Source organism: Monodelphis domestica, chromosome 1 (genome assembly GCF_027887165.1).
Source record: "Monodelphis domestica isolate mMonDom1 chromosome 1, mMonDom1.pri, whole genome shotgun sequence".
Classification (NCBI taxonomy): Eukaryota; Metazoa; Chordata; class Mammalia; order Didelphimorphia; family Didelphidae; genus Monodelphis; species Monodelphis domestica.
Genome location: NC_077227.1, coordinates 83,216,017 through 83,243,087, shown reverse-complemented (window position 1 = coordinate 83,243,087; position 27,071 = coordinate 83,216,017). Strand labels below are relative to the sequence as shown.

The 27,071-nt window shown below is 40.1% G+C and overlaps 1 protein-coding gene across 5 annotated transcripts in view; it reads right to left on the bottom strand.

Annotated features, from left to right (window-relative positions):
• The window catches only part of IDE (insulin degrading enzyme), a 130,970-nt gene that overhangs the window by 103,585 nt on the left and 314 nt on the right, over nt 1-27,071 (bottom strand). The window contains exon 1 of one of the 5 annotated variants that reach the window (XM_003339947.4): nt 8,448-8,897. The exons of 1 other annotated variant lie outside the window; for it this stretch is intronic. In XM_003339947.4, coding sequence (XP_003339995.3) covers nt 8,448-8,545 — 98 coding nt within the window. In that variant the 5' untranslated portion in view covers nt 8,546-8,897. Of the gene's footprint in view, nt 1-7,914; nt 8,072-8,447; nt 8,898-27,071 lie in introns of those variants that run through there. 3 more of the 5 variants (XM_056802479.1, XM_056802469.1, XM_056802478.1) reach the window with 3 other exon arrangements.

The following is a 27,071-nucleotide window of genomic DNA, read 5'->3' as shown; positions in this document are numbered from 1 at the left end:
AATATTTACAAAAATATAAATTGCCTAGACTAACAGAAGAGGAAATAGAATTCCTAAATAATCCCATATCAGAAAAAGAAATCCAACAGGCCATCACAGAACTTCCTAAGAAAAAATCCCCAGGGCCTGATGGATTCACCAGCGAATTCTATCAAACAATCAGAGAACAGTTAATCCCAATACTATACAAACTATTTGACATAATAAGCAAAGAGGGAGTCCTACCAAACTCCTTTTATGACACAAGCATGGTACTGATTCCAAAACCAGGCAGGCCAAAAACAGAGAAAGAAAACTATAGACCAATCTCCCTAATGAATATAGATGCAAAAATCTTAAATAGGATACTAGCAAAAAGACTCCAGCAAGTGATTAGAAGGGTCATCCACCATGATCAAGTAGGATTTATACCAGGGATGCAGGGCTGGTTCAACATTAGGAAAACTATCCACATAATTGACCACATCAACAAGCAAACCAACAAGAACCACATGATTATCTCAATAGATGCAGAAAAAGCATTTGATAAAATACAACACCCATTCCTACTAAAAACACTAGAAAGCATAGGAATAGAAGGGTCATTCCTAAAAATAATAAACAGTATATATCTAAAACCATCAGCTAATATCATCTGCAATGGGGACAAACTAAATCCATTCCCATTAAGATCAGGAGTGAAACAAGGATGCCCATTATCACCTCTATTATTTGACATTGTATTAGAAACACTAGCAGTAGCAATTAGAGAAGAAAAAGAAATTGAAGGCATCAAAATAGGCAAGGAGGAGACCAAATTATCGCTCTTTGCAGATGACATGATGGTCTACTTAAAGAATCCTAGAGACTCAACCAAAAAGCTAATTGAAATAATCAACAACTTTAGCAAAGTTGCAGGATACAAAATAAACCCGCATAAGTCATCAGCATTTCTATATAATTCCAACACAGCTCAGCAGCAAGAACTAGAAAGAGAAATCCCATTCAAAATTACCCAAGACAAAATAAAATACCTAGGAATCTATCTCCCGAGACAAATACAGGATCTATATGAACACAACTACAAAACACTTTCCACACAACTAAAACTAGACTTGAACAATTGGAAGAACATTAACTGCTCATGGGTAGGACGAGCCAATATAATAAAAATGACCATCCTACCCAAACTCATCTATCTATTTAGTGCCATACCCATGGAACTTCCAAAAATTTTTTTTACTGATTTAGAAAAAAACATAACAAAGTTCATTTGGAAGAACAAAAGATCAAGGATATCCAGGGAATTAATGAAAAAAAATACAAAGGAAGGGGGTCTTGCAGTCCCAGATCTCAGACTATATTACAAAGCAGCGGTCATCAAAACAATTTGGTACTGGCTAAGAGACAGAAAGGAGGATCAGTGGAATAGACTGGGGGCAAGCAACCTCAGCAAGACAGTATATGACAAACCCAAAGATCCCAGCTTTTGGGACAAAAATCCACTATTTCATAAAAACTGCTGGGAAAATTGGAGGACAGTGTGGGAAAGATTAGGCTTAGATCAACACCTCACACCCTACACCAAGATAAATTCAAAATGGATGAATGACTTGAACATAAAGAAGGAAACTATAAGAAAATTAGGCGAACACAGAATAGTCTACATGTCAGACCTTTGGGAAGGGAAATACTTCAAAACCAAGCAAGAATTAGAAAGAGTTACAAAATGCAAAATAAATAATCTGGATTACATCAAATTAAAAAGTTTTTGTACAAACAAAACCAATGTAACCAAAATCAGAAGGGTAGCAACAAATTGGGAAACAATCTTCATAAAAACCTCTGACAAAGGTTTAATTACTAAAATTTATAAAGAACTAAATCAATTGTACAAAAAATCAAGCCATTCTCCAATTGACAAATGGGCAAGGGACATGAACAGGCAGTTCTCAGCCAAAGAAATCAAAACTATTAATAAGCACATGAAAAAGTGCTCTACATCTCTTATAATCAGAGAGATGCAAATCAAAACAACTCTGAGGTATCATCTCACACCTAGCAGATTGGCTAACATGACAGCTATGCAAAGTAATGAATGCTGGAGGGGATGTGGCAAAGTGGGGACATTAATTCATTGCTGGTGGAGTTGTGAACTGATCCAACCATTCTGGAGGGCAATTTGGAACTATGTCCAAAGGGCGATAAAAGACTGTCTGCCCTTTGATCCAGCCATAGCACTGCTGGGCTTGTACCCCAAAGAGATAATGGACAAAAAGACTTGTACAAAAATATTCATAGCTGCGCTCTTTGTGGTGGCCAAAAATTGGAAAATGAGGGGATGCCCTTCAATTGGGGAATGGCTGAACAAATTGTGGTATATGTTAGTGATGGAATACTATTGTGCTAAAAGGAATAATAAAGTGGAGGAATTCCATGTGAACTGGAACAACCTCCAGGAAGTGATGCAGAGTGAAAGGAGCAGAACCAGGAAAACATTATACACAGAGACTGATACATTGTGGTACAATCGAAGGTGATGGACTTCTCCATTAGTATCAATGCAATTACCCTGAACAATCTGCAGGGATCTAAAAAAAAAATACTACCCACAAGCAGAGGATAAACTGTGGGAGTAAAAACACCGCTGAAAAGCAACTGCTTGACTACAGGGTTGTAGGAGATAAGACTGAGGAGAGACTCTAAATGAACACTATAATGCAAACTCCAACAACAGGGAAATGGGTTCGAGTCAAGAACACATGTGATAACCAGTGGAATCATGCGTCGGCTATGGGAGAGGGAAAGTGGGGGGGGGGGGGGGAGGGGAGGGGAGGAAAAGAAAACGATCTTTGTTTCCAGTGAATAATGTATGAAAACGACCAAATAAAATAATATTAAAAAAAAAAAGAAAGTTGACTCATACACCCCACAACTCAACCGTGACCATGTTTGGTCAACACCCTCCTCAGGGGGGATTGTATATATTTTCATAAAATCCATGATTTAAAATTTTGAGAAAAATTTTTGGAAAAGAAGCATCATAACTCCTTGAATCCAGAAAATGAACTGTTTGGAGAAAGATGCCTGCAGAAACCTAGGCTGCATCAAAAGATCCAAAACAAACGTTGGGGTGCAACTGATTGAACTGAAAGGGGTTGAACACATTTATTTTGAATGTAAACTTTTATGCCAAAGGGAACTGCCCCCAATTGGCTTTTTGTCAATACACCTTCTAGCAAACATTGATTTTGCTTTCTCTCTCCTATTTCCCTCTTATCTCTAACTATTGTAGTTTCCTCTTAGAAGGTGAAATTTTATATGCACCTACAGTTAGAAGATTTTTAGAGATTCAAGATGATTATGTTAAATAATCAATTGAGGAGACTAGCCTCCCAAATGATCACAAGGGAGGTTGTGAAGAAGTGATTAACTCTCCCCTGCTCATTTTTAGATTTAATCACCAGAAGTGTATACATTCCATTTATCCTTAAGTATAGTGAGTATAGTGCCATAGGAGTGATGAATCAGAATCAACTGACTGCCCCCTGAACAGTCCTCATCAAAGCTATATCTGCAATTGAAGTGAAGAAAGGAAGGGTCTTTAAAACTGGCAAGAACTTCCTGTGACCAGTTCTTTCACCTTCAAACTTGACCCGGGAGGACCTCTGGCTGGAGACCTTGGACTGCTCTTCAATTTTCCTTTAGGATTACCACATGGGTTAAGATAAAAAGGCTGACTCCCTTCCCCTGGCTTTTCTGGAGGTACTAGCTTCCAGGGAGGTTCCTCATCTTGGAGGAGGCCTCTAAAACCCTTGTTTAATTTACCTCTGGGCCTCCTTTTGCTGGGGCCTCTGAAGCCCTGCCTGGTTCAAACTGAGCTGGAGTAATTACCTACTCTCTCTCTCTGATTTCCTTACTTTCACTCTTTCTCCTTTTGTAAATAAACTACCCTAAAGTCATTCTGACATGAGTAAATAGTTTCTGGTGATCACATTTCTCATATATTTAGTATAACCCTTTAATTTTAACTCTTGCATTTGACTGCTAATACATCAAATAAAACATTGAGTAAGCTCTAGATAGTTTGTTATAACATCCCCAATTAGCTATCAACAAAAACTATCAAGGAGATAAGGTTCAGTGGCCTCTTTCACTTCTATTTTAGGCACTATATTTTGGGATTGAACCTTGGATACAGAACTCTAAATTCTAAACTTCATTTCTTCCATTAATGCTATGTAGAGCAGTGATCTCAAACTTGAACAGAAACAGATCCCTGTGGGCACACATTGACTTTGTTGTTTCAGTCATGTCTGACTCTTACTGACCCCATTTGGGATTTTCTTAGCAAAAATACTGAAGTAATTTGCCATTTCCTTCTCCAGTTTGTCTTGCAGATGAGGAAACTAAAGCAAAGTTAAGTGACTTGTCCAAAGTCACACTGCTAGTATGTATCTGATACTGGATTTTGAACTCTGGTCTTCCTGACTCCAGGTCTAGTGCTCTATCTACTGTATCATCTAGCTGCCTTAATGTGTTGACTTAGAAAATTAGTATTATCTATATTGAACTGTATTTTTACTTTTTGTTAAATATTTCTAAATGACATTGTAATTTGATTCCTATAGTTTTAGAGTTTTGCAGGCTCCTTATGGCCCCTGAGTTCTAAGTATGATACCTCTAATGTAAAGTAAAAGCAACTATTTGCTTCTTCCAAGTACAAGCCATTCCCAATATCTTACTCAAGCCAAGATATGTATTAGAGGATCAAAGAATTATAAATTTAGAGTTGGAAGAGACTTTAAAAGTTATAGAATAGCTCAACACCATCATTTTACATTTTACGATGCCCAAAGAAGTTCAGTGACTTGCAGAGTGACATAGCTACTAAGTATCTGAGGTAGGATCTGAACCCATGGCTTTCTGACTCCCAAGTCCAGACCCTGCCTACTCTACCAGAAAAAGAATAGATACAATATACTTCATAATTTGAAACACTTAAATATGAAGTTATATGAAATGCACTGATATAACCAATCTCTTGACCTAGTAGAGAAAAGATAAATTGTCAAGATGTCAATCAGCAAAGGTAAGAAACAAACTGGAAATGCACATACATTTTCATCTTGTTCTTTAGCTTTTAGCTCTTGTAGTACTGCCAAAATACTTTCAAAGTACAGGCTGTCTCCCTCCCCCCCAAAAAAGGAAAACCTGACATTTTTAAATTAAAAAGATCTCACAAATATTTTATAGCTGCAACTTTCATGTAAAAAAACAGATAAAGGATGCTAGACTGACTTTTTGGAGTAATCTAAACATATACAGTAACATTTAAATTTAAGTACAATGTAATTTTACCTTGCAAAAAGAACAACATAATGCTTTTGGAAAGTATTATTGTATGCACTGCTACAAAGAGGTGACTAAGGTACAGTGTGTGCTTTTTTAAAAAGTCTAGATTTTCTGTCTTCAGACTAATGATGCATTCAAACAGCCATGGAGAAAAAATAAAAATGTTCCACTATCTTTTAGATCTTAAGAAATTATTTAAAGGGGCACCTAATAGCTCAGTAGATAGAGCCAGGCCTAAAGACAGGAGGTTTTTGGTTCAAATCATCAAGCTTCAGACACTTCCTAAGCTATATGAATGTAGGCAAGTCACTTAACCTTCCAATGCCTAGCCACAGTTGTTCTGGCTTGGAACTGATACTACAATTCTAAGACAGAAGGTAAGGGTTAGAAAAATGAAATGATTTAAGGATCTGTTGTAGCATCTGAAGATATAAATATAAAAAACTCACCTCAGAGATGGTAAAATCAAATTCTAAAACTTACCTTCTCATTAATATTTATTGTGGGTACATATTATATGCAAGGTGCTATGTGTACTGCACAGATATAATTACTGTAAGACGTAGTCCCCTCCTCTATTAGACTCTGTTTAGTTGGGAGGATGTGGTATTAATATATGAAGAGTAAAATAGTAAAAGATGGCACCTGGCAGCCTGATACTGCTTGTCAAATAACCCTGAACAAATACAAAAAACAAAAGTTCTAGAGGAGTATTGAGGATTAGAAATATCAAGCCAGATGGACAAGGAAAATAACAAGAAAATCTACATGGAGGTTCCCTCCAGACTCTCCCATCCATTTCAACGACTCTTCTACAATTGTCACCAGATGACTTTTCCAAAAATACTATTCTTATCACATCACTTCAAAGTCCCAAAACTTTCATAGCTATGTATAAGATAAAGAACAAACTGCTCAGCAAAGCATTCAAAGTTCTACATTTTCTTTATCCAACTATTTTTGCACAAGATCTAGGGCTTCACAATATACATTGCTCTCCCCACTATACATACACTCCATTATCCAGTCAAACTAGACTTAAGACTGACCTTCACATACAACAAACTCTCCACATCTCAAGATTCCTTACCTTAATGGGCTGTCCCCCCCATCCTCCCCATGCCAGTAATGTACTTCCTTCCTTCTCATCTCTTAGAATCTGCAAAACACTGCTCTTAAGGGTCATTCTCTATATCAGTGATGTCACATTAAAATAGAAATGGCCTCTAAGCCATACATAAGGATGTGTGACAGACTGCATGTTGATTTAGTTTTAAAATATTATCTGTTTTATTTCATTTTTATTTATTTTAAATATGTCCCAAATCTATTTTTAATCTGTTTTTGAGTCTTGTGGCTTGTTTGACACCTCTGTTCTCTTTTCTGAACCTCTCAGCTATATATGCCCCCCCATAAATTAACTTTATATTTTATTTCATACATATGTGCATCTTATCCCCTCAAATAAAAGGTAATGAAAGCAGAGGATGTTCAAAGTCTGTATTACCCACAGATGAGGATGGTTACCTGGCACCCAACAGGGACTTAATATGTTTGTTTATTGAAGAACTTCATTCCAGTAACATTGGTCTAATCTCCTAAAAACATTTCAAAACCGTTCTTCATATATCTGAATCCTATTTTTTCTTTCATTTAAAGACCAAAGCCAAGTCCTACTTCTTTCCTGATACCTCCCAACAATTTCTGAAATTCTATAGTGCTTAATTGCCTCCTTACTCACTGACATCAATAGCGCCTTATTTATTCTGTCACTGTGGGCTATTCCAGATTCTCCCTACTACCAAGCAGAAACTTCTAAACACTAGGAATAAATCTTATTCATGTTGATAATCTCTCACAGAGATTAAGTACCACTGCTTTGCACACAGGGTCATATGACAGTGAGGATCTTAGAACTATAAGAGTCCTTAAAGGTCATCTAGTCCAAAGCCTACATTTTACAAATTTGAAAGCCAAGGCTCAGAGGGGGTTAAGTGATTTGTCAGAAGTTACATCAGAGGTGGGATATAAACCCACACCCTCTGACTCCAGATCCGGCTCCTTTCCACACTGTACACTATTATTCACTGGCTCCCCATTAGTAGGTACTCAAAATATGATTGACGAAGAGCTTTACACAAATGCCTAAGCATGCCTGCCTACGCTGTAGATGAAATAACACAATTCTTTCAGATGTATATATAAAGGGGGAAAAGCTTTCTGCCTAACACGTTAGACAACAACAAAACCCACACATAACCTTATATTCACAACAGAGCACGCAGTTCTACCTGGAAGGCTCAAACCTTCCTCCTCTTCTGCAATACCCGGAGGGTTTGGGAATGCCCTTCCAGGTCTCTTCCGAATTAAAAAGCCTGACACTAAGGTGGGAACAGGGAGTTCGGCGTTATGGGAAGGCAAAGGTCCAGGGAAAGCCCCACAAGCGGAGGGCGCAGCGTCCGGGTGGTGGGCAGTTCTCGCCGGGTGCTGTTCAAGGCTGGCCCTGGCCCAGCTGCAGCTGCAGCAGCCCCGGTTCCTCCTCCTCTTGCTCCTCCTCCTCCTGCTCCTCCTCCTCCCTACCTGCTTCTCTTCTGTTCAGGTTCTCTTCCCCTGGGAAAAGTCAGATTCCGTCAGTGGAGGCTTTTCTTCCAGCGGTCGGACCCGGTCCCACCGGAGGGGCATAACTTGGCCCGACCCCCGCCACCCCCGGTCGCCGCACTTTGCTGCCCACCACAGCGCGGCGCTTCCCGGCCTGCCCACACCGGCCTTGTGACATAGTCCCCGCGGCGACCCTAGGTCACACAAGCGGCGGATCCGCGCCCTCTGCTCCGCTCTGCTCAGCCCGGGCCAGCCCTTCGCCAGGGTCGCCCTGCCCGCTGCTCGCCCGCCAGGCCCAGGCTCCTCGGGATCGCCTCGCATTGGGTGCCCAATAAGGACCGCGGCCGGCCTGCCGGCCGCCTCCAGAACCCGAGAGCCAGGCGGCTGGCAGCGGGCGCCGCGGGGCGGGGACTGCGGAATAGTCCTAGCAGCTGCAGCCCGGATCCCCGCTGCCCTCCCCGTGGGCCCCGGCGCTGCGGCCCTGCCAGGCCCTACGGTGCTTTGCGCCAGCTTACCCCAAAAGATGCTCCCCGCAGAGGCAGGCAGCGAGGACGGGACGGAAGGTCGTGCGGAGCGCGGGGTGCAGCAGCCGCCACGCTAGCCCGTACCGCATACCCCAGCGCCACCGCCAGGAGCACTGGAAACGCTTCCTCCTTGCGCCAGGAGCTGGCCCAGCCCACTGAGCATGCTCAGTCAGACAGCTCGCACCACCACCCCCCTGGGCCAAGCGCGAGCGCGATGGAGGTGGGAGGAGGCGGTGGTGGAGGCGGAGGGGGAGCTCAGTCCGAGCCTCGAGGGGCGGGGCGCGGCGACGGCGGGGGAGGGGGCGCGCCAGTCACCTGGGTCGGGGCTCTCCCGAGGAGGTGCTGGGCAGGATCGGCCAGATCTTGGAAGTAGCCCTCTAACAGGTGGAACCCAGTCGCCCCGCGGGGGTAGGGCGATATTTGCGGGGCAGCCACTGATGGACACTGAATAAAACCAGGGGATGTGTGTTTGCGCAAGCTCCCCCATTGGCTGTTCTGGGCCAACTGAGGTGAAGGTGTTTAAGCCAGCACAGTCCACGTCCGCGCTGAAAACCAATCACCAGGTTTTGTCCTGCATGTGGACCGCCCCAAATTAGTTCGCTGGTTGTCAACTTGGGGGTACCCGGCCCACTGGCTCCCTCTAGGTTAAAGGAAGTGCTGGAGCTATAAGTCTTTAATGAATGCTGGGTTCCCCCAATTAAACATTTATTAAGCATCTACTGTGTGTGTGCGCGCATGAATGTGTTAGGCATGGTGCAGGGGAGATTGAAAGTTTAGCTAAAACATTTTTAGCCATCATAAAATATACAGTTCATTAAAAGGATAAAACAAACTCAGGTATAAAACAAAACATAGCCTAAATGCACTGTAGAATTGACCTTTTAAACCCTACAATATAACCTAAGTGTACCCTAGAATTAAAAAAAAAAAATTTAAGTCCAAGGAGAAAGGTCCATTTCAGTTAACTTAACAAGATGATAAGAATCCAACAGATCAAGAGAAGGAGGGAGGACATTTCAGATATGGAACAAGAAGGGCAAAAGGGCAAAGAAAAGTTCAGATTCTTACAGATTTAAGCCCCACTGGAAACCAGCCATCAGAGCCATTATGTTCTTCACTATAGATTTGATTTCACTGTAAGTTAGAGCCATCCTGGAATCTATCCAAGGGAGTTTCATTACTGAAGTGCCAAAGGGACTTTATTATAATGCAATTTCACTTATAAGACAGTCTCATAGTATGGATCCTGAGGCTAGAGTTAAAAGTGAGGCTCCAGGACTAGAGTATACACCCTTATAAATGCAATGGTTCTAAACACTTTCAGGTCAGTACCCAACATTTATGGAACTGAGCATTTTAAAGCATTTACAATAAGCATTTTATTTATCCCAGGAGGATACTTTACTGCAACCTGTCTGAATATTTTAAGGAAATGATTTAGTGTAAATATATTGGGATGTATTCGCATAAAATAGCAGTAAACTGATATTCAGAATTATTTCAATTGACTAATCACTAGATGTAAGACTGAAGATAGTAATCTATTCACTTTCTTGTAAATGCCTAATTTGGATATCAATAGAAAAATCTTCATACTTCTTACTAACCTTGTTGATTTTTTTCACCTCTTCTGCTGAATCTCCCGGTAGTAACTAAAAAGAAGGGAAGTTCTGAGGTTTCTACTTCCTTCCTCACATCTCATTGTGATTTGCCAGGATTTTTTTAACCAAGATTTCTTTCACCTCAGAAGTTCTGATCCAGATGACAAAGATGCTCAGTCCAAAGTAACTTGAGTGATAATATATGCATCACAAAATGTCAGAAAATGATTGTTGAAAATTGTATCAACATATAATGAGGTCTCTTCACTACCATAAAAGTGTTTTGTAGTCCTACCACAAGGTAGGGATGTCAGATTGTTTGGCTTTTGGGGTTTTTTGTTTTTTGTTTGTTTTAAAGAGGACCAGTTACATCACTTGTGTGTAAATTGGATTTAAATGAGGCAGTATTGCACAAAGTTTTCAGTCTAACAGTGTATTCCAGAGTCATCAACTTTCAATGGCAAGACAAAAGTCAGGAGCACTGGTGATGGCTCAGGATGCAGTGGATGATGTCTCACCAAGCACTAGGTACTCTGTAGTGCTTGCTTCAGCCACTTTCATGGCCATTGGAACAAATTGTTCTTATCAGGCCATTCCACTAGAGGAAGTATTCACATGCTTGGGGTATATAGCCCCCTATATCACTAACATAGGTCTCCCTCAAACTGGTTTAACCCATCTGCCTAGACAGTTTCCAGGGGTGTAGCTGATGAGCATGCTATGGTTTTTTGGAGTCACAAATAAAAATTGAGTGACAGGTGGCCACCAAAAGCGGATAAATCAGCCCTGAAAAGAGTGGCAATCTCTCACACCAGAGGTGCCAGTCCTCTTTGAACATTCATATATCCCAACTTTCATGAATCTTTTTTACTTTCACTTGAGTTTACTCCCTCCTTTCAAGTCAATTGTAACTTTTCATCCTCCATGATTCTTACCATATGTCTGCATAAATTCTCACAGGATTCACTTAATTTCCTGAGGATTCCCCTCATTCTTTCATTTCTTAGTAACATATCACTTGAATTGTCCATCTGTTTCACTCATATGATCAGACAACAATATTTAAAAAATACAAAACTGAAGGTGAATGTTCTGTAATTATAATTACTTTTTTTAGCTCTAGAAAACATGAAAAAATGCTTCTCCCTCTCTTCCTTGGAAAGGTGGAAAATAATGAGTGTAGAACATTGCACATAATATCAGAAGTGGTTGCAGTATTATTTGATTTTGCTTTAACAGTTTCTGTGTTACTAAGAAAGATTCATTGATATGGAGGTAGGGTTTGTGTATAGGGAAATTACTGTGGTCATAAAAAACAACATAAATAAAACTAATTTTAAAGACAATTGTTGAGTTCAGTTCTTTTGAAAAACACTGTAAATCAGACTTTCTACAAATTTAGACAAATCTGTAGCACCCTCAATCTTAAAGGATAATATTTCACTTTTTTCAATATGCATCCAGCAATTTAAAATTTTTCTCTTTATTACTATGAACTTAAAAAGCATTAACAAATATGAACATTTACATATTTGAAGAACAGAGAAAAGAGACCCACATATGAAATTATGAATCTCCATTACAAACAGCTTTTAAAAAATATTTCAAATTTAATATATTAATTCCAACACTGCTCTGCTTTTCTGAGTCTCATTCTGAATTTTCTTTTGCTCTCTTATTTGTATTTTTAAATGATTCATCAATGTTCTTTTCTTTATTTTTTATATAATTATCATTAACCTTCTTTCAAAACCCTTCAATACAAAAAGAAACTAGTAAACTTTTTTCCCCTTTTCTCCTACCCTTTGCCCCTTCCCAAGAAGGCAGGCAATATCATATAGGTTGTACATATATTTTCATATAATACACATTTCTCTTTTCATCATGTTGTGAGATAAGACATATTGCTTACACTAGAGAAAAAGTAATGATGGAATTAAGTATGCTTCGATCTGTATTCAGGCTCTATCTGTTCCTTCTATGGAGTTGCCCTGGATCTTTGCCTTGTTGATAATAGTTGTCACTCACAGTTGATCATCATATATCAAACATTTCTCAAGTGGTTACTATTTGCAAATTTTACTATTACTGGTGATATTATAGCTCCATTAATAAAAACAACCACACTGTGAGAATGGATGGGTAGATAGAGAACTAATCCAATACTTTGATAAGCAAATAAAATGTAAGAAGTTGTGAGAGGATATATACATAGGATAGCCATCCTCATGTACTATCTGTAGAACTGTGAGTTTTTCTGCCATTATGAAAAGCAATTTGCAATTATATCCCAAAAGTGACTAAATTTTGAATATTGACCCAGATATATTACTACTGTGTATATTCCCAAAGAGATCAGAGGGGAAAGAATCCATAAGCACAAAAATATTTATGGCAGCCCTTTTTGTAGAAACAAAATGGGTGACCATAAGGTAAAAAATGACTGAAAAATAATGATATATGAATGTAATTAAATATTGTTGTGTTATAAGAAACTATGAAATGATGGATTCAGAGAAATTTGAGACACAAGTAAGTTGATATAAAGCAGAATAAGAACAATTTATATAATGACTAGAATATCATAGAAGAAAACAAATTTTAAAAGACTTTAGACCTCTGATCAATGCAAATACCAAATATGCCTTCAGAAAAAATGAGGCATGCTTTCCAACTTCTGCAAGAAGCAGGCAAAGGAGTTGTGAAATGAGACATTTGCAGACAACATCCAAATGTAGATTTGTTTTACCCAACTATATGTATTTGTTACAAGGGAGGGCCTCTTTTAGAGGGGGAGGGAAGTTGGTAGGTAGTGATGGCGATACAAAAAGGAAAGTGAAGCATATTAAAGAAATCTTTTTAAAAATAAACAAGAAATAACATTCAGAAGGACAGAGACAAGCAAGGCAGCTTTTTTACTATCATGTTAAATTTAACATGTACTCTTAAAATGCAGTATAATAGAAATTCATAATTTAATGTGCTATCTGTCCTTTGTATATTAAAAGTTATTGTTGAAATTCATATATTAAAAGTTATTTATTGAAATTCATAATAAAAAAGAAATGATTTTTTAAAAAGAACAGGTTAAAAGTAGAAGTAAAGACAACTTATTCTAGAAGTTCATGAAAGAAATGACAATAGCTTAAAGGATGAATGGCCCGGTCAAGTTGAAGGCTATTTACAGATGGAGGAGGCTTGGCATATTTGTAGGAAGTAGAGAAAGAATGAGTATGTAGGGGAAAATTGAAAAGTAGAGAAATCGGAGAGACTAAACCCAAAAGGAATTAGGAAGGATTAAATCAAGGTATAAGTATAGGTGTTAGTATTAGCAAGGAGACAGACCATCCTCCTCTTTGTCAGAGACTGAAGGGAAAGAAGGATGTGAAAAAAGAGAAATAGAAAGCTCATGATTCATAGCTTTTATTTATCTCAGGCAGGAGGAAGGAATAAATGAAAATAAGAGATTGTAAGGGAGAAGAGTTTTGAGCAACCAGGGCCAATTAAGAACAAAGGGGTTGTTTTGCAGCAATGAGGGACCAGTTGATATTAAAATTTTTAAAAATTATAGGGGAACCAAAAGACATGATTGATTTTATGACTTCTTCCAATAATGCTCAGTATCAGGGGCATAGAAGGAAAATGGGTATGGTGGTGGTAAGTGACAGAATAAGGAATATTCCTTATGGAGAATAAACCTATTCATATAAATATTCATTCTCCTGACTCAATGTGTTGGGAGTCATTTTAAAAATGATGTAAAAAAGATTTACTGAAGAAGGTAGCCAAACATAATGGTTTAGAGTGGAGGAGTGGGGGGTGAAGAAGACCTAGGCTCCAATATAAGAGTGTGAGGGCCAGCTATGTAGCTCAGTGGATAGAAAGCCAGGCCTGGAGATGGAGGGACTTGGGTTCAAATCTAGCCTCAGATACTTCTCAGCCCTTTGACCCTAAGCTAGTCACTTATCCTCAGTTGCCTAGTTCTTACTGCTCTTTGGGGGGTGTATGGGGTGCTCAGGGAGGGGTAGTATCTCTGGTATGGAAGGCTTGTCCTGCCCTCCTAGGGCAGCTCTCCAGCCTCTGACCCCCACCTGACACCCAGCTCTCACTTGTGGCTCCCAGTAGCTGCTAGCATGTGGCAGCGGCCACACCCTGGGCAATGGCTTCAACAGGCCGGCTAAACCTTGTGAGGGTAGCCATCGGGTCATCGACCCCTGGTGAACCAGGGCTTTGCTCACCCACCATGTGAAGACTGCTTTGGCTGAACAGATGGAAGAAACCAACAAGAAGGTTCAACGGCTGAGAGGGCGACGCAGCAAAGCACTGTGGAGTGCTTAGGGTGTGTTGGAGCACAAAGGACAACCCGGCCATCCAATGCAGCTGAGGAAGTCTCCAGACATAACAATTTTTCATGCCCCTGGACCCAGGCTTCCAATGTGGAGAGAGTGGGACTGTCTCTGTGCATCAGCTTTTCCACTTAAATCTCTTTCACGCACAAGTATCTTTGTGCACACTCATCTATCCTAACCCCGTCCACCCTCTTCAAGACCTGCGGTGACGGGGGAGTGACGACGCAACAGGTGGAGGTGACCACTGGCAGTTGTAGTCACGATCCTGCACGTAGGCGGCCCACGGACCAGTGGTAGCTCGGCCCTGTGGGCAGGGGACGTTTGGCAACATCCTGGGTGACTGAGCAGCCCTCTCTAGGACAGCACTGCTCACCCTAATCAAGGGAGGGAACTAGAAAAGGTGTCCCAAACATTGCCTGCCCTACAAACACCCGGTCAGCATACCGCGGCTGGCGGGTCTTCCCCTTTAAGCGATCTTAATCAAAGAAAAGATACAAAGAAACTCCTACTAGGAGCATGGAACATCAGGACATTACTTGATAGAGAGAATACTCCAAGACCTGAGAGAAGAACAGCTCTAATCGGTAAAGAACTGGCGCGATATAACATCGACATCACAGCCTTAAGCGAAATACGCTAACCAGAAGAGGGATCACTCAGCGAACCCACCACTGGATACACCTTCTTCTGGAAAGGTAGAGCCTCAAATGAAGACAGAATCCACAGTGTTGGCCTGGCCATCAAGACCAGTTTGCTCAAACAGCTGCCAGACTTGCCTGTGGGCATCAGCGAGAGGCTCATGAAGATCCGTTTGCCTCTCAGCAAAGACCGGTATGCCACAATCATCAGCACATATGCCCCAACACTGACCAGCACAGAGGAGACCATCCAGCAGTTCTACTCTGACCTGAGTGCCGTCCTGCACTCAGTGCCCACAAATGACAAGCTGATACTACTGGGAGACTTAAACGCCCGCGTTGGCCAGGACCATGAAAGATGGAAAGGAGTGCTTGGCAAACACAGCGTGGGCAAAATGAACAACAACGGCCTACTGCTACTCAGCAAATGCTCAGAGTTTGAACTAACCATCACGAACACTGTGTTCAGAATGGCAAACAAATATAAAACAACGTGGATGCACCCAAGATCGAAACAGTGGCATCTCATTGACTACATCATTGTACGCTGACGAGACATCCAGGATGTAAAGATCACCAGAGCCATGAGAGGAGCTGAATGCTGGACAGACCACCAATTGGTTAGAGTGACTCTTCAAATGCGCATTGCGCCTCGCCATCCAAAACTCGCCCAGACAGTTCGCGCATTTTACAATTAGAGATCTTAGAGGTCTTAGAGATCCATCTTATTTGCAAACATTCCAGTCCTGCCTGGACAACAAGCTGTCTGCCAAGGGACCACTCACTGGAAGCTCAACCGAAAAATGGAACCAGTTCAGAGACGCAGTGAAGGAAACATCAAAGACAGTCCTAGGCCCAAAACAACACAACCACCAGGACTGGTTCGACGAGAACAACACTGCTATTGAAGACCTATTGAGCAAGAAGAACAAAGCCTTTATGGAGTGGCAAAATAACCCAAACTCTGATCCTAAAAAGGACAGATTCAAGTCTCTCCAAGCCACGGTGCAACGTGAGATCAGGAAGATGCAAGACCGATGGTGCGAAAAAAGGCAGAAGAAATCCAGCATTTTGCTGATATGAAAAACTACAAACAATTTTTCAGTGCCCTCAAGACTGTCTATGGGCCATTAAAACCCACCACCACTCTCTTGCTATCCTCTGACGGTGACACTCTCATAAAAGATAAAAAAGGCATCAGCAACAGGTGGAAAGAACACTTCAGTCAGCTTCTCAACCGACCCTCTTCAGTTGACCAAAGCGCCCTTGACCAGATCCCCCCAAACCCCTCCATTGAACAACTTGACGTCCCTCCTTCAATAGAGGAAGTCCAAAAAGCCATTAAACAAATGAGTGCAGGCAAGGCACCCGGTAAAAATGGGATCCCAACCGAGGTGTACAAGGCCTTAAATGGAGAGGTGTACAAGGCCTTAAATGGAAAGGCGCTCCAGGCATTCCACATAGTGCTGACCAGAATATGGAAAGAGGAAGACATGCCCCCAAAACTCAGAGATGCCTCCATCGTAGCCCTATACAAGAACAAAGGCTCACGAGCAGCCTGTGACAACTACAGAGGCATCTCACTACTCTCCACTGCTGGAAAGATCCTCGCCCGTGTTATACTCAACAGACTCCTGTCATCTGTTTCAGAGCAGAACCTGCCTGAATCACAATGTGGCTTCCAACCAGATCGCAGCACCATCGACATGGTCTTTCTTCACAGTGAGGCAAATGCAGGAAAAATGCCTTGAGCAGAACCTGAGTCTCTACATTGTCTTCATAGACCTGACAAAGGCGTTCGACACAGTGAACAGGGACGAGGCATTGTGGGTGATCCTCAGCAAGCTCGGTTGCCCAGCAAAATTCGTCAAACTGATCCAGCTCTTTCATGCCGACATGACAGGGGAAGTCCTACCTGATGGAGAGACTTCCAATCACTTCAACATCTCCAATGGCGAGAAACAAGGCTGTGTCCTCGCTCCTGTACTATTCAACCTATTTTTCACTCAAGTATTACGACATGCTGTGATGGATCTAGACCTGGGCATCTACATGAAATACAGGCTGGATGGCTCACTATTTGACCTTCACCACCTGACTGCAAAAACAAAGACAACAGAGAGACTCATCCAGGAAGCTCTCTTTGCAGATGACTGTGCTCTCATGGCCCACCAAAAAAATCATCTCCAAACCATTGTGGATAGGTTCTCCACCGCAACAAAACTGTTTGGCCTGACTATCAGCCTCAGCAAAACAGAGGTGCTGTTCCAACCTGCACCAGGGAGGCCAACTAACCAGCCGTGCATTACAATCGACAGCACGCAGCTTTCTAAAGTAAACACTTTCAAGTACCTGGGCAGCACCATCGCCAATGACGGGTCCCTAGACCACGAGATCAATGCCAGGATCCAAAAGGCCAGCCAGGCACTCGGGAGGCTGCGCTCCAAAGTCCTCCAACACAGAGGTGTAAGCACTGCGACGAAGCTCAAAGTGTACAACGCAGTGGTCCTCAGCTTGCTCTTGTACGGTTGCGAGACATGGACACTGTACCGGAAGCACATGAAACAGCTGGAGCAATTCCACCAATGCTCTCTCCGGTCAATCACGAGGATCTGATGGCAGGACCGAATCACCAATCAGGAAGTCCTCGACAGAGCCAACTCCACCAGCATCAAAGTCATGGTCCTCAAAACTCAGCTATGATGGTCTGGACACGTCATCCGCATGGACCCACAGCGAATACCAAGACAGGTATTCTATGGTGAACTGTCAGCTGGACTCAGGAAACAAGGCCAACCAAAGAAAAGATTCAAGAATCAGCTAAAGTCCAACTTGAAGTGGACTGGCATTACACCAAAGCAACTAGAACTCGCTGCCTCTGACAGAAGCAGCTGGCGAACCCACATTCACCATGCTGCCACCACCTTTGAAGATGAACGACGCCGACGTCTTGCTGCTGTGCGTGAATGTCGACACCAGGCCACAACCGCACCTCCTGTAACAACTGGAGTCCCATGCCCCATGTGCCACAAAATTTGCGCCTCAGCCTTTGGACTCCATATTCACATGAGGGTACACCGTAGATGAAACTGCACAAAGACAACAGTCATTCTCGATCACCGAGAGACTACCACTATACTATACTATACTGCTCTTTGGCCTTGGAACCAATACTTGATATTGATTCTATGATGGAAAGTAAAAATTTATTTTTAAACAAAAAATATAGGAGTATGAAAGAGGTCTAAAAAAGGAGAGAAGTTTGATAACAAAGAGGATAATAGTTCCAAAGGACACAATAGAAGGATAAGGATCTGTATCTTAAAGTTTACACCCTTTTAAAAAAATTAACATAAGCAACTTTTCTCTGCTTAGTTGATGCAGTATCCACAGACACAAAGTGACAGATCCTAATGACACTAGCAATGAAAGAAAAGGATATTTAGAAAAACTTGCTCCTCCATCACTAATTAAAAAAGTAAACAAATGAAGAAGGAAGCCTCAAGAGGCTGAAAATATATAATCATTTGTACAGTGAGCTTGCAAGTTTGCAAGTCTAGTGAAAAGCACATGGCCCACAATGAAGTAATCCTAGAATTGCAACAGAAAAGGTCAGACTTATTATTTTTTTAAATTCTTACTTTCTGTCCTTATAACAACTCTAAGGCAGAAGGGCAAGGATTAGGCAGTTAAGTAACTTGCCCAGAGTCACACAGTTGGGAAAATTTACTCTTAGAAAATTAAAAACAGCACCAAGAATTGAGACAGGATCTGAAGTTTAAAATGTAGGTAAAACTGAATAAATTGAACTTTGACTATGCAACTTCACAAAGATGACCTAGTCTATTTTTTAAAAAATTGAAATGAAAGTTGTCATGTATTCTTCATTAAAGTTCAATGTCTGAATGCTATACAAGTTCTAGGAAGTCTAAGGAAAGGAAAATTGTTTTGTTTTCTTTATATTATTGATTATGAACAGAGTGATTACATATAATCCTTTAGATAAGTAACTGTAATTATAATTTTTAGAAAGAATTAGACCCAATTGAGAGTGGAGAATATACAGTTGATCTAATGAGATCACACAAAAACAAGCATGGCATGTCCAAGTATTGTTTGATCCTTTGAAGATTTATGCCAACTATTGTAATAATTAAAATAGTGGAAGACATAAATTGAGGCAGATAAAAGAGTGGATGAGTATATTGTGACTGCAGAAAATATGTTTTCAAGACAGTGTCTTGTTTTAAATCAAATATAAGGTGGTCGCCAGGGAAATATTCCCAATTATGAAATATACCCAAGTCAACTGGGTTTTATAGAGATTTTAATTCATACAAATGAGGAATTAAAGAGAGAAAAAAGGAAATAATGAGAAAAGAATAGGCCGGCCCTGGCCAACCCTGGCCAACCCAGGTCTAAGCCCTAAGAGAAAGATCAGTCAGTCCTTTATCCACTCACCACAAGATTTGTCCAAGCAAGGATTCTAGTGACACCAGGTCAGCTTCATCTCAGCTGACTCCACCAGCTCAATCCTGAATCTGAAACTGAATGTGAATCTGAATGTCCCTCAGCTCCCTTTCTGAGCTCCTTTTAAAGGGAAATTTCTCCTATGTCACCTCCCCTAAATTCTTACATCTACCAATCACAGTAGACGTTTTCCAAAGGACAGACTATTCTTAATTCACACCTAAGAAGTCTAAACTTTTGAGTAATTCAAGCCTGAGTAAGTTCTCACCTCTTTGTCTTTTGCAAGTTCACAAGTTGCCTGACCTTTATAGGTACTTAGCACCCTTTTGTATTAGTTCTAAAATTAGGCACAGCTTAAGAACTTTTTGCCTTACTATAAGTATGGGTTTAAGTATTTTTCATTGTTCAGCAAGTTTCTTCCCCTAAAGCAGGCTTAAGTAGGGGTGGAGTAGAGGTCTTCACATTCCTGATCTAAGTTCCTTCATTGTTTAAAATGGGGAATGGTCTTAACCCAACCTTATGAAGTAGGGTCTGAGAATTTTTAAGGTTCACAATCCAACCTTATGAAGTAGGGTCTGAGAATTTTTAAGGTTCACACTATAGGCTCCCTAGAGTATTATGGACAAGAAAGATCACTTTAACCTAAGTAGTATAAGTTCAAGTTAATTAACTAAATTCTCTTAACTTTGTACTGGAACTTATGACTTCATTGCAAATGTTACAAACCCTTGTTACCAAGCACCATTGTATATTTCTTAACAGCCTATGTACCTTCTATTATGTTGGTGACATGCTAATTAGTTGTTACATACTGTTATACATCTATATGAGGTCTTTTACACAGACTAGGTATGATAGGACCTCCAACTTATTTTTACCCACAATAAATAAAGCAAAATTTTGGCTCAGATTTCTTATTCTTTTAACACCAACCAAGCTAAAAAAGTTTGAGTCAAGTCAAATATGGGTGTAGCAATGGATTGCATATTCATTGTCCTATGACCAACCTTGCTAAGTTATAGAGATTTATCACCAGAATGTTGTCTGATAAATTGCTTTTGGTCCATAGTACTCAGGAAGATTATCCATTTAGATATTGAGAGATTATGATCTATAACCCCAATTCAATAAAGTGAGCATTAGTTAAGTGCCTACTGTATACAGGTCAAGTACGTTGCTGGGGGAAAGGGATACAAAGATAAAAGCAAAATAGTCCTTGACAGGAGCATGTACATAGATAAGTCAACACACAAAATGCACACAAAATAAATAAAAATAATTTGGAGTGTGTGAGTGAAGCACTAAATTGGGGTGGGGGGCTAAGAAATGCCTTTTGTAGAAGGTAACCCTTTTGTTAAGCCTTGAAGGGAGCTAGAACTTTCTCTAGGAACTTGGGTATGAAAAAAGATATGTGATGATGGATTGAGAATTTAAGGAAATAAGTTTTTAATTTTAAAAAATTTTCTTTTTAAATAAGGATTCACCTTTTCTTCCACCTATCCACTCATTCCCACTTTGAGAAAGCAATAAAAACAAAACTCCTGTTACAAACATATAAAGTAGAACAAATATCTGCATTGCCCAAGTCAAAAATAAAACAAGTCAATCTGCTGAGTCCTTCATCTCTCCATTGGGAGATGGGTAGCTCATTTTATCATAAATATTCTTGAATGTAGTTGGTTACCCAGTTGATCAGAATTCCTAAGTCTTTCCAAATTTTTTGTCTTTGAAATATTATTGTTATTGTATCAATTGTTTTGATACTACTCATATTATTCTGTGTTGGTTCATACAAATTTCCCTACATTTCTCTAAAATTATCCCCTTTATCATTTCTTATAGAAAAATACTATTCTGTCACTTTCATATAAAATAAATTGTTCAATTTATGGGTACTCACTTCATTTCCAAATCTTTGACAACACAAAAATAAGTACTAAAATACTTCTGTACTTATGAACCCTTTCCCTCTTTTATCTCTTTAGAGACTGTGAGATTTAAAATGGTTGAGGTCTTAAACTGTAATGATTAAAATAGTGGAAGATATAAATTGTGATAGATATAAGAGAGGGTGAGTAAATTTGACCGCAGAAATATGTTTCACTACAGTGTCTTGGGTTTAAAATCAAATATAAGGTGGTCGCCAGGGAAATATTCCCAATTATTCAAATACCCAAGTCAATTGGGTTTTATAGAGATTTTAATTAACAATACAATGAGTAATCAAAGAAAGAGAGAGTAAGAAAGGAATAAGTATGAAGAGCCTCAAGCCAATATGGCCTAGACCTAAGTCTTAAAAGAGAAATCAGTCAGTTTTTTATAACTCACCATAAGATCTGTCTAAGTAAGGAATTCTAATGACACCAGCCCAGCATCCTTCCTCAAAGAGTCTTCCAGCCAGAGATTGTTTCAAAGGGCCTCTCTCAAGAGCCTCCAGAGCTCCTACCCCAGAGGGACAGAGCTCCTCAGAGGAGCTCCTCAAGGAGCTCTCCTTCAGAAATGAGATCCTCCAGAATGAGAATCAGAAATCGAGATCTCTCTCGCACTTCTCTGAGCTCTTATTTTTAAGGGTAACATTTCCTCTGTCACCTCCCCTAAGTCCTTACATCTACCAATCACTGTAGATGTTTCTAAAGGACCGCCCATTCTTAGTCCACACCTAAGAAGGTGTGGATTTTTGAGTAATTCACACCAGGAAAGCTCTGAGTAAGTTTTCCAGTTCTTTGTTCCTTATAAATTCACAAGTTGCTTGACCTTTATAGATACTTAGCTTAAGAAAAGTATGGGTTTAAGTACTTTTCATTGTTCAGAAAAGAGTTTACAACTTTATCTTCCCCTAGGGCAGACCCAAGTAGGTAAAGTAGAATTCTCATATTCCTGCTTTAAGTAGAGTTCACTGCCCAAATGGGGAATGGTCTTAATCCAATCTTATAAAGTAGGGTCTGGGAAATTTTAAGGTTTACAAGACCGAGTAGGGATATTTCTTAGATGACAGGTACACACTTTAATAGCTTTTTGTACAGTTGCAAATCACTTGCCAGAGTGGCTTGATCAGTTGGCAGCTACATCAACAGTAGATCAATGTATTTGTTTTCCTATACTTCCTCCATCATCTCTCATTTTTCTTTTTTGGTCAACTTAACCAATCTGATATGTGAAAGGCAGATTCTCATAATTGTTTTACTTTGTAGTTTTTAAAAATGCAGTTATTGATAACCTAGTTTTCTTCTTCTGAAAACTGCCTGTTCATATCCCTTGACCATTTATAAATTGTGGAATGGCTCTTATTCTTATATATTTGAATCAGTTCCCTGTACATCTTGAAAAAGAAACCTTTATCAGCAAAACTTGTGAAAAACATTTTTTCCATTTACCTGCTTCCAAGGGAAAGTTTTTATTGTTTTTGTTTTAGAATGGGGGAGACCAGACCAGGGGCAGTTTGGTGGCTCAGTGGATTGAGAGTCAGGTCTAGAAATGGGAGGTCCAGGGTTCAAGTCTGCCCCCAGTTATTTCCTAGCTGTGTGACCCTGGGGCAAGTCACTTACCCCCCACTGCCTAGCCCTTACTATTCTTCTGCCTTGGAACCAATATATAATATTGATTCTGAGATGGAAGATAAGTGTTTTTTTATAAATGGGGGAGATCTTATCAGTAGTTCAGTCAACAAACATTTTATTAAGCATGAATGTGTGTAAGAGATGCAAAAAGGCAAAAGATAGTTCCTGTACTCAAGGTGCTCTCAATCTAAGGTATGTTTTCAAATAGTCGGGAGGAACAATTGGATAAGGAGAGATTTAGGGAGGTAGAAAGAGAATAATGTAAATAGACAACAGAAAATAACATCGAGAGCCCAAAGAATAAGTTACTCTGTACTTGGATCCTGAGGAGTCTGGAGCCTTCAGAAAATGTTCTATGCTGATAGAATGGGTAGGAAATGTTCACACTGATGAAAACACTCATCCTTAAAGTGTCAAAATGATTTCAGATGCCCAGACCTCAAATAGCACCTTATATTCTCATATTCTATTCTGCATTGTAGTTATAATTTTGGGGGTTTAAAACTATGATTTCATCACCCCTACATTTCATCAGTGTAGAAAGCTCTCAGTAAGGTAATTTCCTCCTGCTAATGCAGATCTGCAACAATTCTGAAATGCAGTAGTAGTGAGTTGCAGAAGGCAACGAGAGGTTAAACTGACTTGCCCAGGGACCCTCAGATATTTGTATTACAGGCAGAAATTGAATCCATATCTTTTTTAATCTAAGGTCAACTCTCTTTCTATTATATCATGCTGCCTTGAGTTACTGTGTCCTATTATACATTTCAGGGCAGAGATGATATCAATTATTTTCTCTCTGCCAACATAGAGCAGGTGATTAACAAACACTTGTTGAATAAACAACTCATAAAACTGTGTTTTCTTCACAGTTCCTCTAAGGGAGGTAACATAAATATAATTTATTTTTTATAGATGAGTCAAGGTGAATCAAAAGGCATTACTTTGTGCTAGGCACTCCTAAGTGCTAGAGATACAAGGGAAAGAAGGGAGCATACATTTACCTACTATGCATCAGTCACTATGCTAAGTGTTTTATTGCCTAATTTGATCCTTACAATAATCCCATGAGATAAGTGCTATTGTTATTCCCTATTTTACAGTGGAAGAAACTGAGGCAGGCAGAGATTAAATGACTTGCCCATGGTTACACAGCTAGTAAGTATCAAAAGCAGTATCTGAACCCAAGGTCTTCCTGATTTTAGACTAGGTGCTCTATTCACTGCATCACAAAGAAAGGCAAAAATAGTCCCTTTCCCCAAGTATTTATTTCACATTCTAATAAGGAAAACAACATGCAAACAACTATGTATATATAAGCTATATACAGGGCAAAGTGAAGGTAATCTCAAAAAGAAAAAAAAGGCGTTACAATTAAGTAGAACTGGGAAAGGCTTCTTGTAGACTATACGATTCTAGCAGAACCTGAAGGAACTTTGAGGTGGAAATGAGGAAGTAGAGAATTCTAGGGATAGGAAGGAACCAGTGAAAATGTCAGAAGTTTGGAGAGTGAGTGTACTATTTCAAGAATGGCAAGGAGGCTAGTGTCACTGAATCAAAGAGTAGATGGAGGGGGAATAAAGTGTTAAAAAAAAGACCAGAAAGAGAAGAAAGGGTCATTTTCTGAAATAAATAATTTCATATTTGATTCTGGAGGAAGTTCCCTTCCTCCTCTCTGTAGGGTATTTCTCACATCACCGGCCCCTCCCCCAGCAGCCCAGTGGGAGTGCTTCCTCCCTCCCCAGTCTGGTGTGAGCAGGGCAGAGCTTATATGCAGCATGAGGGTTACAGTTTGGGAACTCTGTCTCTAAAAGGTTCACCATGGAATAGGAGGATGACACAATCAGTCCTGTGCTTTTAAGGAAGATGAATCTGGTATCAAGTAAAGGATGGACTAGAGTGGGGAGAAATATGAAGTAGGGAGACCAACAAGCAGGATATTGTAGTAGTAGTCCAGGGGGTGAGGTGATAAAGGCCTGCCAGTAGTAATAAAGTGGTTGTAGTATTAGAGAAGAAAGGGATATATATGAGAAATTTTTTAATTGAAATCAATAGGTCCTAGCAAATAATTGGATATTGGGAGGGGCAGGAATAAGAGTAAGGTCTACAGTGGCACCTAGGTTGCAAGCATAGGTTGGACAGATTTGGGGTGCTTTTCACAGTAATAGGGAAGTTAGGAAAAGGAGAGCATTTCAAATGAGGGAAATGAGTTCCATTTTGGATATATTGAGTTTAAGATGTCACAGTAATAGGGAAGTTAGGAAAAGGAGAGCATTTCAAATGAGGGAAATGAGTTCCATTTTGGATATATTGAGTTTAAGATGTCTAAAGGATATCTAGTTTGAGATGTTGTAAAGAAAGCTGGAGATCTGAGACTGGGAGTCAGAAGAGAGATTACAGCTGGCTAGATAGATCTGAGAGTCATCAGCTTAGATATTTGAAACCATGGGAGCAGATGAAACACATTAGAGAAGAGGGACAAAGACAACTCTGGGGGACTCCCCAATTTAAGAGTGTAATAGAGAATGAGGCAAGATCAGATTGATTGGAGAGGGATCAGGAGAAAACAATAGAGAGATTATGGGAGGGGATGATCAACAGTGTTAAAGACTGAAGAGAGTTAAAAAAGAATGAGGTTTTGAAAAAGAGCAATTTGATTTGGCTATTAGATCACTGATGATGATGGGAAATCTGAGGTTTAAGTGCTGTTCTTTGGACACATAGCTAAAGATTAAATTAAAGATGGATTTTGAAATTATATGAATGAATCAAATACATGGAATATATGGTAGCCACTGGGCTAATTGCTGGAGATGTTGAACCCCCCAAAAGCTCCTTGTCCTCAATGAGCTTACATTTTATTGGAGAAAAACAAGTACACAGAAAATCAAATCTCAGTTATATGATACAAAGTAATTTGGGAAGCAGGAACACTAGTAACTAGAAAAATTCAGATAGAGGAATTTTGAAGGAAGTGGTTATTGCAAGAGGCAAAATGAGGAAGGAGAACATTCTAAATAAGAGTTCACTCTGTATAAAAAGGCCTACAGAGAAGACATGGAATGTCATGTAAAGGGAACTACAAAAACACTATTTTTACAAAACACAATTTGTTAATATGAGTGTGATATTAATCTGAAATAAGGCAAGCAAGGTAGACTGAGCTAGTTTGTGGAAAACTTCATAAAACCAAACAGGATTTTGTATTTTATCCTACAAGCAAGTGGAAGCCACCGAAGCTTTTGGAGCAGGGTAGTGACATAGTTAGATCTGAAGTTTAAGAATATCAATTTAAAAATATTCACTGTGCCAAGTATAGTTTGGAAATCCATGAAGCTGTTTGCACGGAGACCAAGTAGAAGGCTATTGCAATAGTTCAGTCAAGAAGTAATTTAGGAACTGAATTAGAATGGCATCTATGTGAATGAAGAGAATGAAATATATCCTAGAGTGCCAGATAGCAAAGTAGTAGTTAAGTGGTTTGCATGAGTGTGAAGTAAAGACAACAAAGAAGTGTGTGTGGGAGGAGCGGGCATAAGGGTTTTGGAAGGATAAGGAACAGTTTTGGAAACGCCAAGTTGAATACATCTACAGAATTCTGTTAGAAATATCCAACAGGTGATGCAGGAGTGAAACTCAGAAAAAGAAACTAAAACTGGATATAGATGACAGATATATAGATTACCACAATTCTTCTCAAGCAATTACACTCAAGTGGAGGAAGGCATGGGCCAGATGCGCAGAGATTTTACAATAAAGAGACTGAGAATAATACATTACAAAGAGTTGTCAAAACAAAGCGCGGAGTGAGAAGATTCTCTCTCCTCTACGCCCCGGCGTCAAGAGGAGCCTTCGGCGAACGAAGATAAAGAAGGCACTAGTTTCGAGGCGCAAATGAATGCCCTCTGATAAGGAAGTCCAAGTGTGGCTTCCAGAAATCAAGCGCCACCCCGCAACTCCAAGAAAAGCCACCTCTTCCTTGGCCTTCGAACAGTCCACA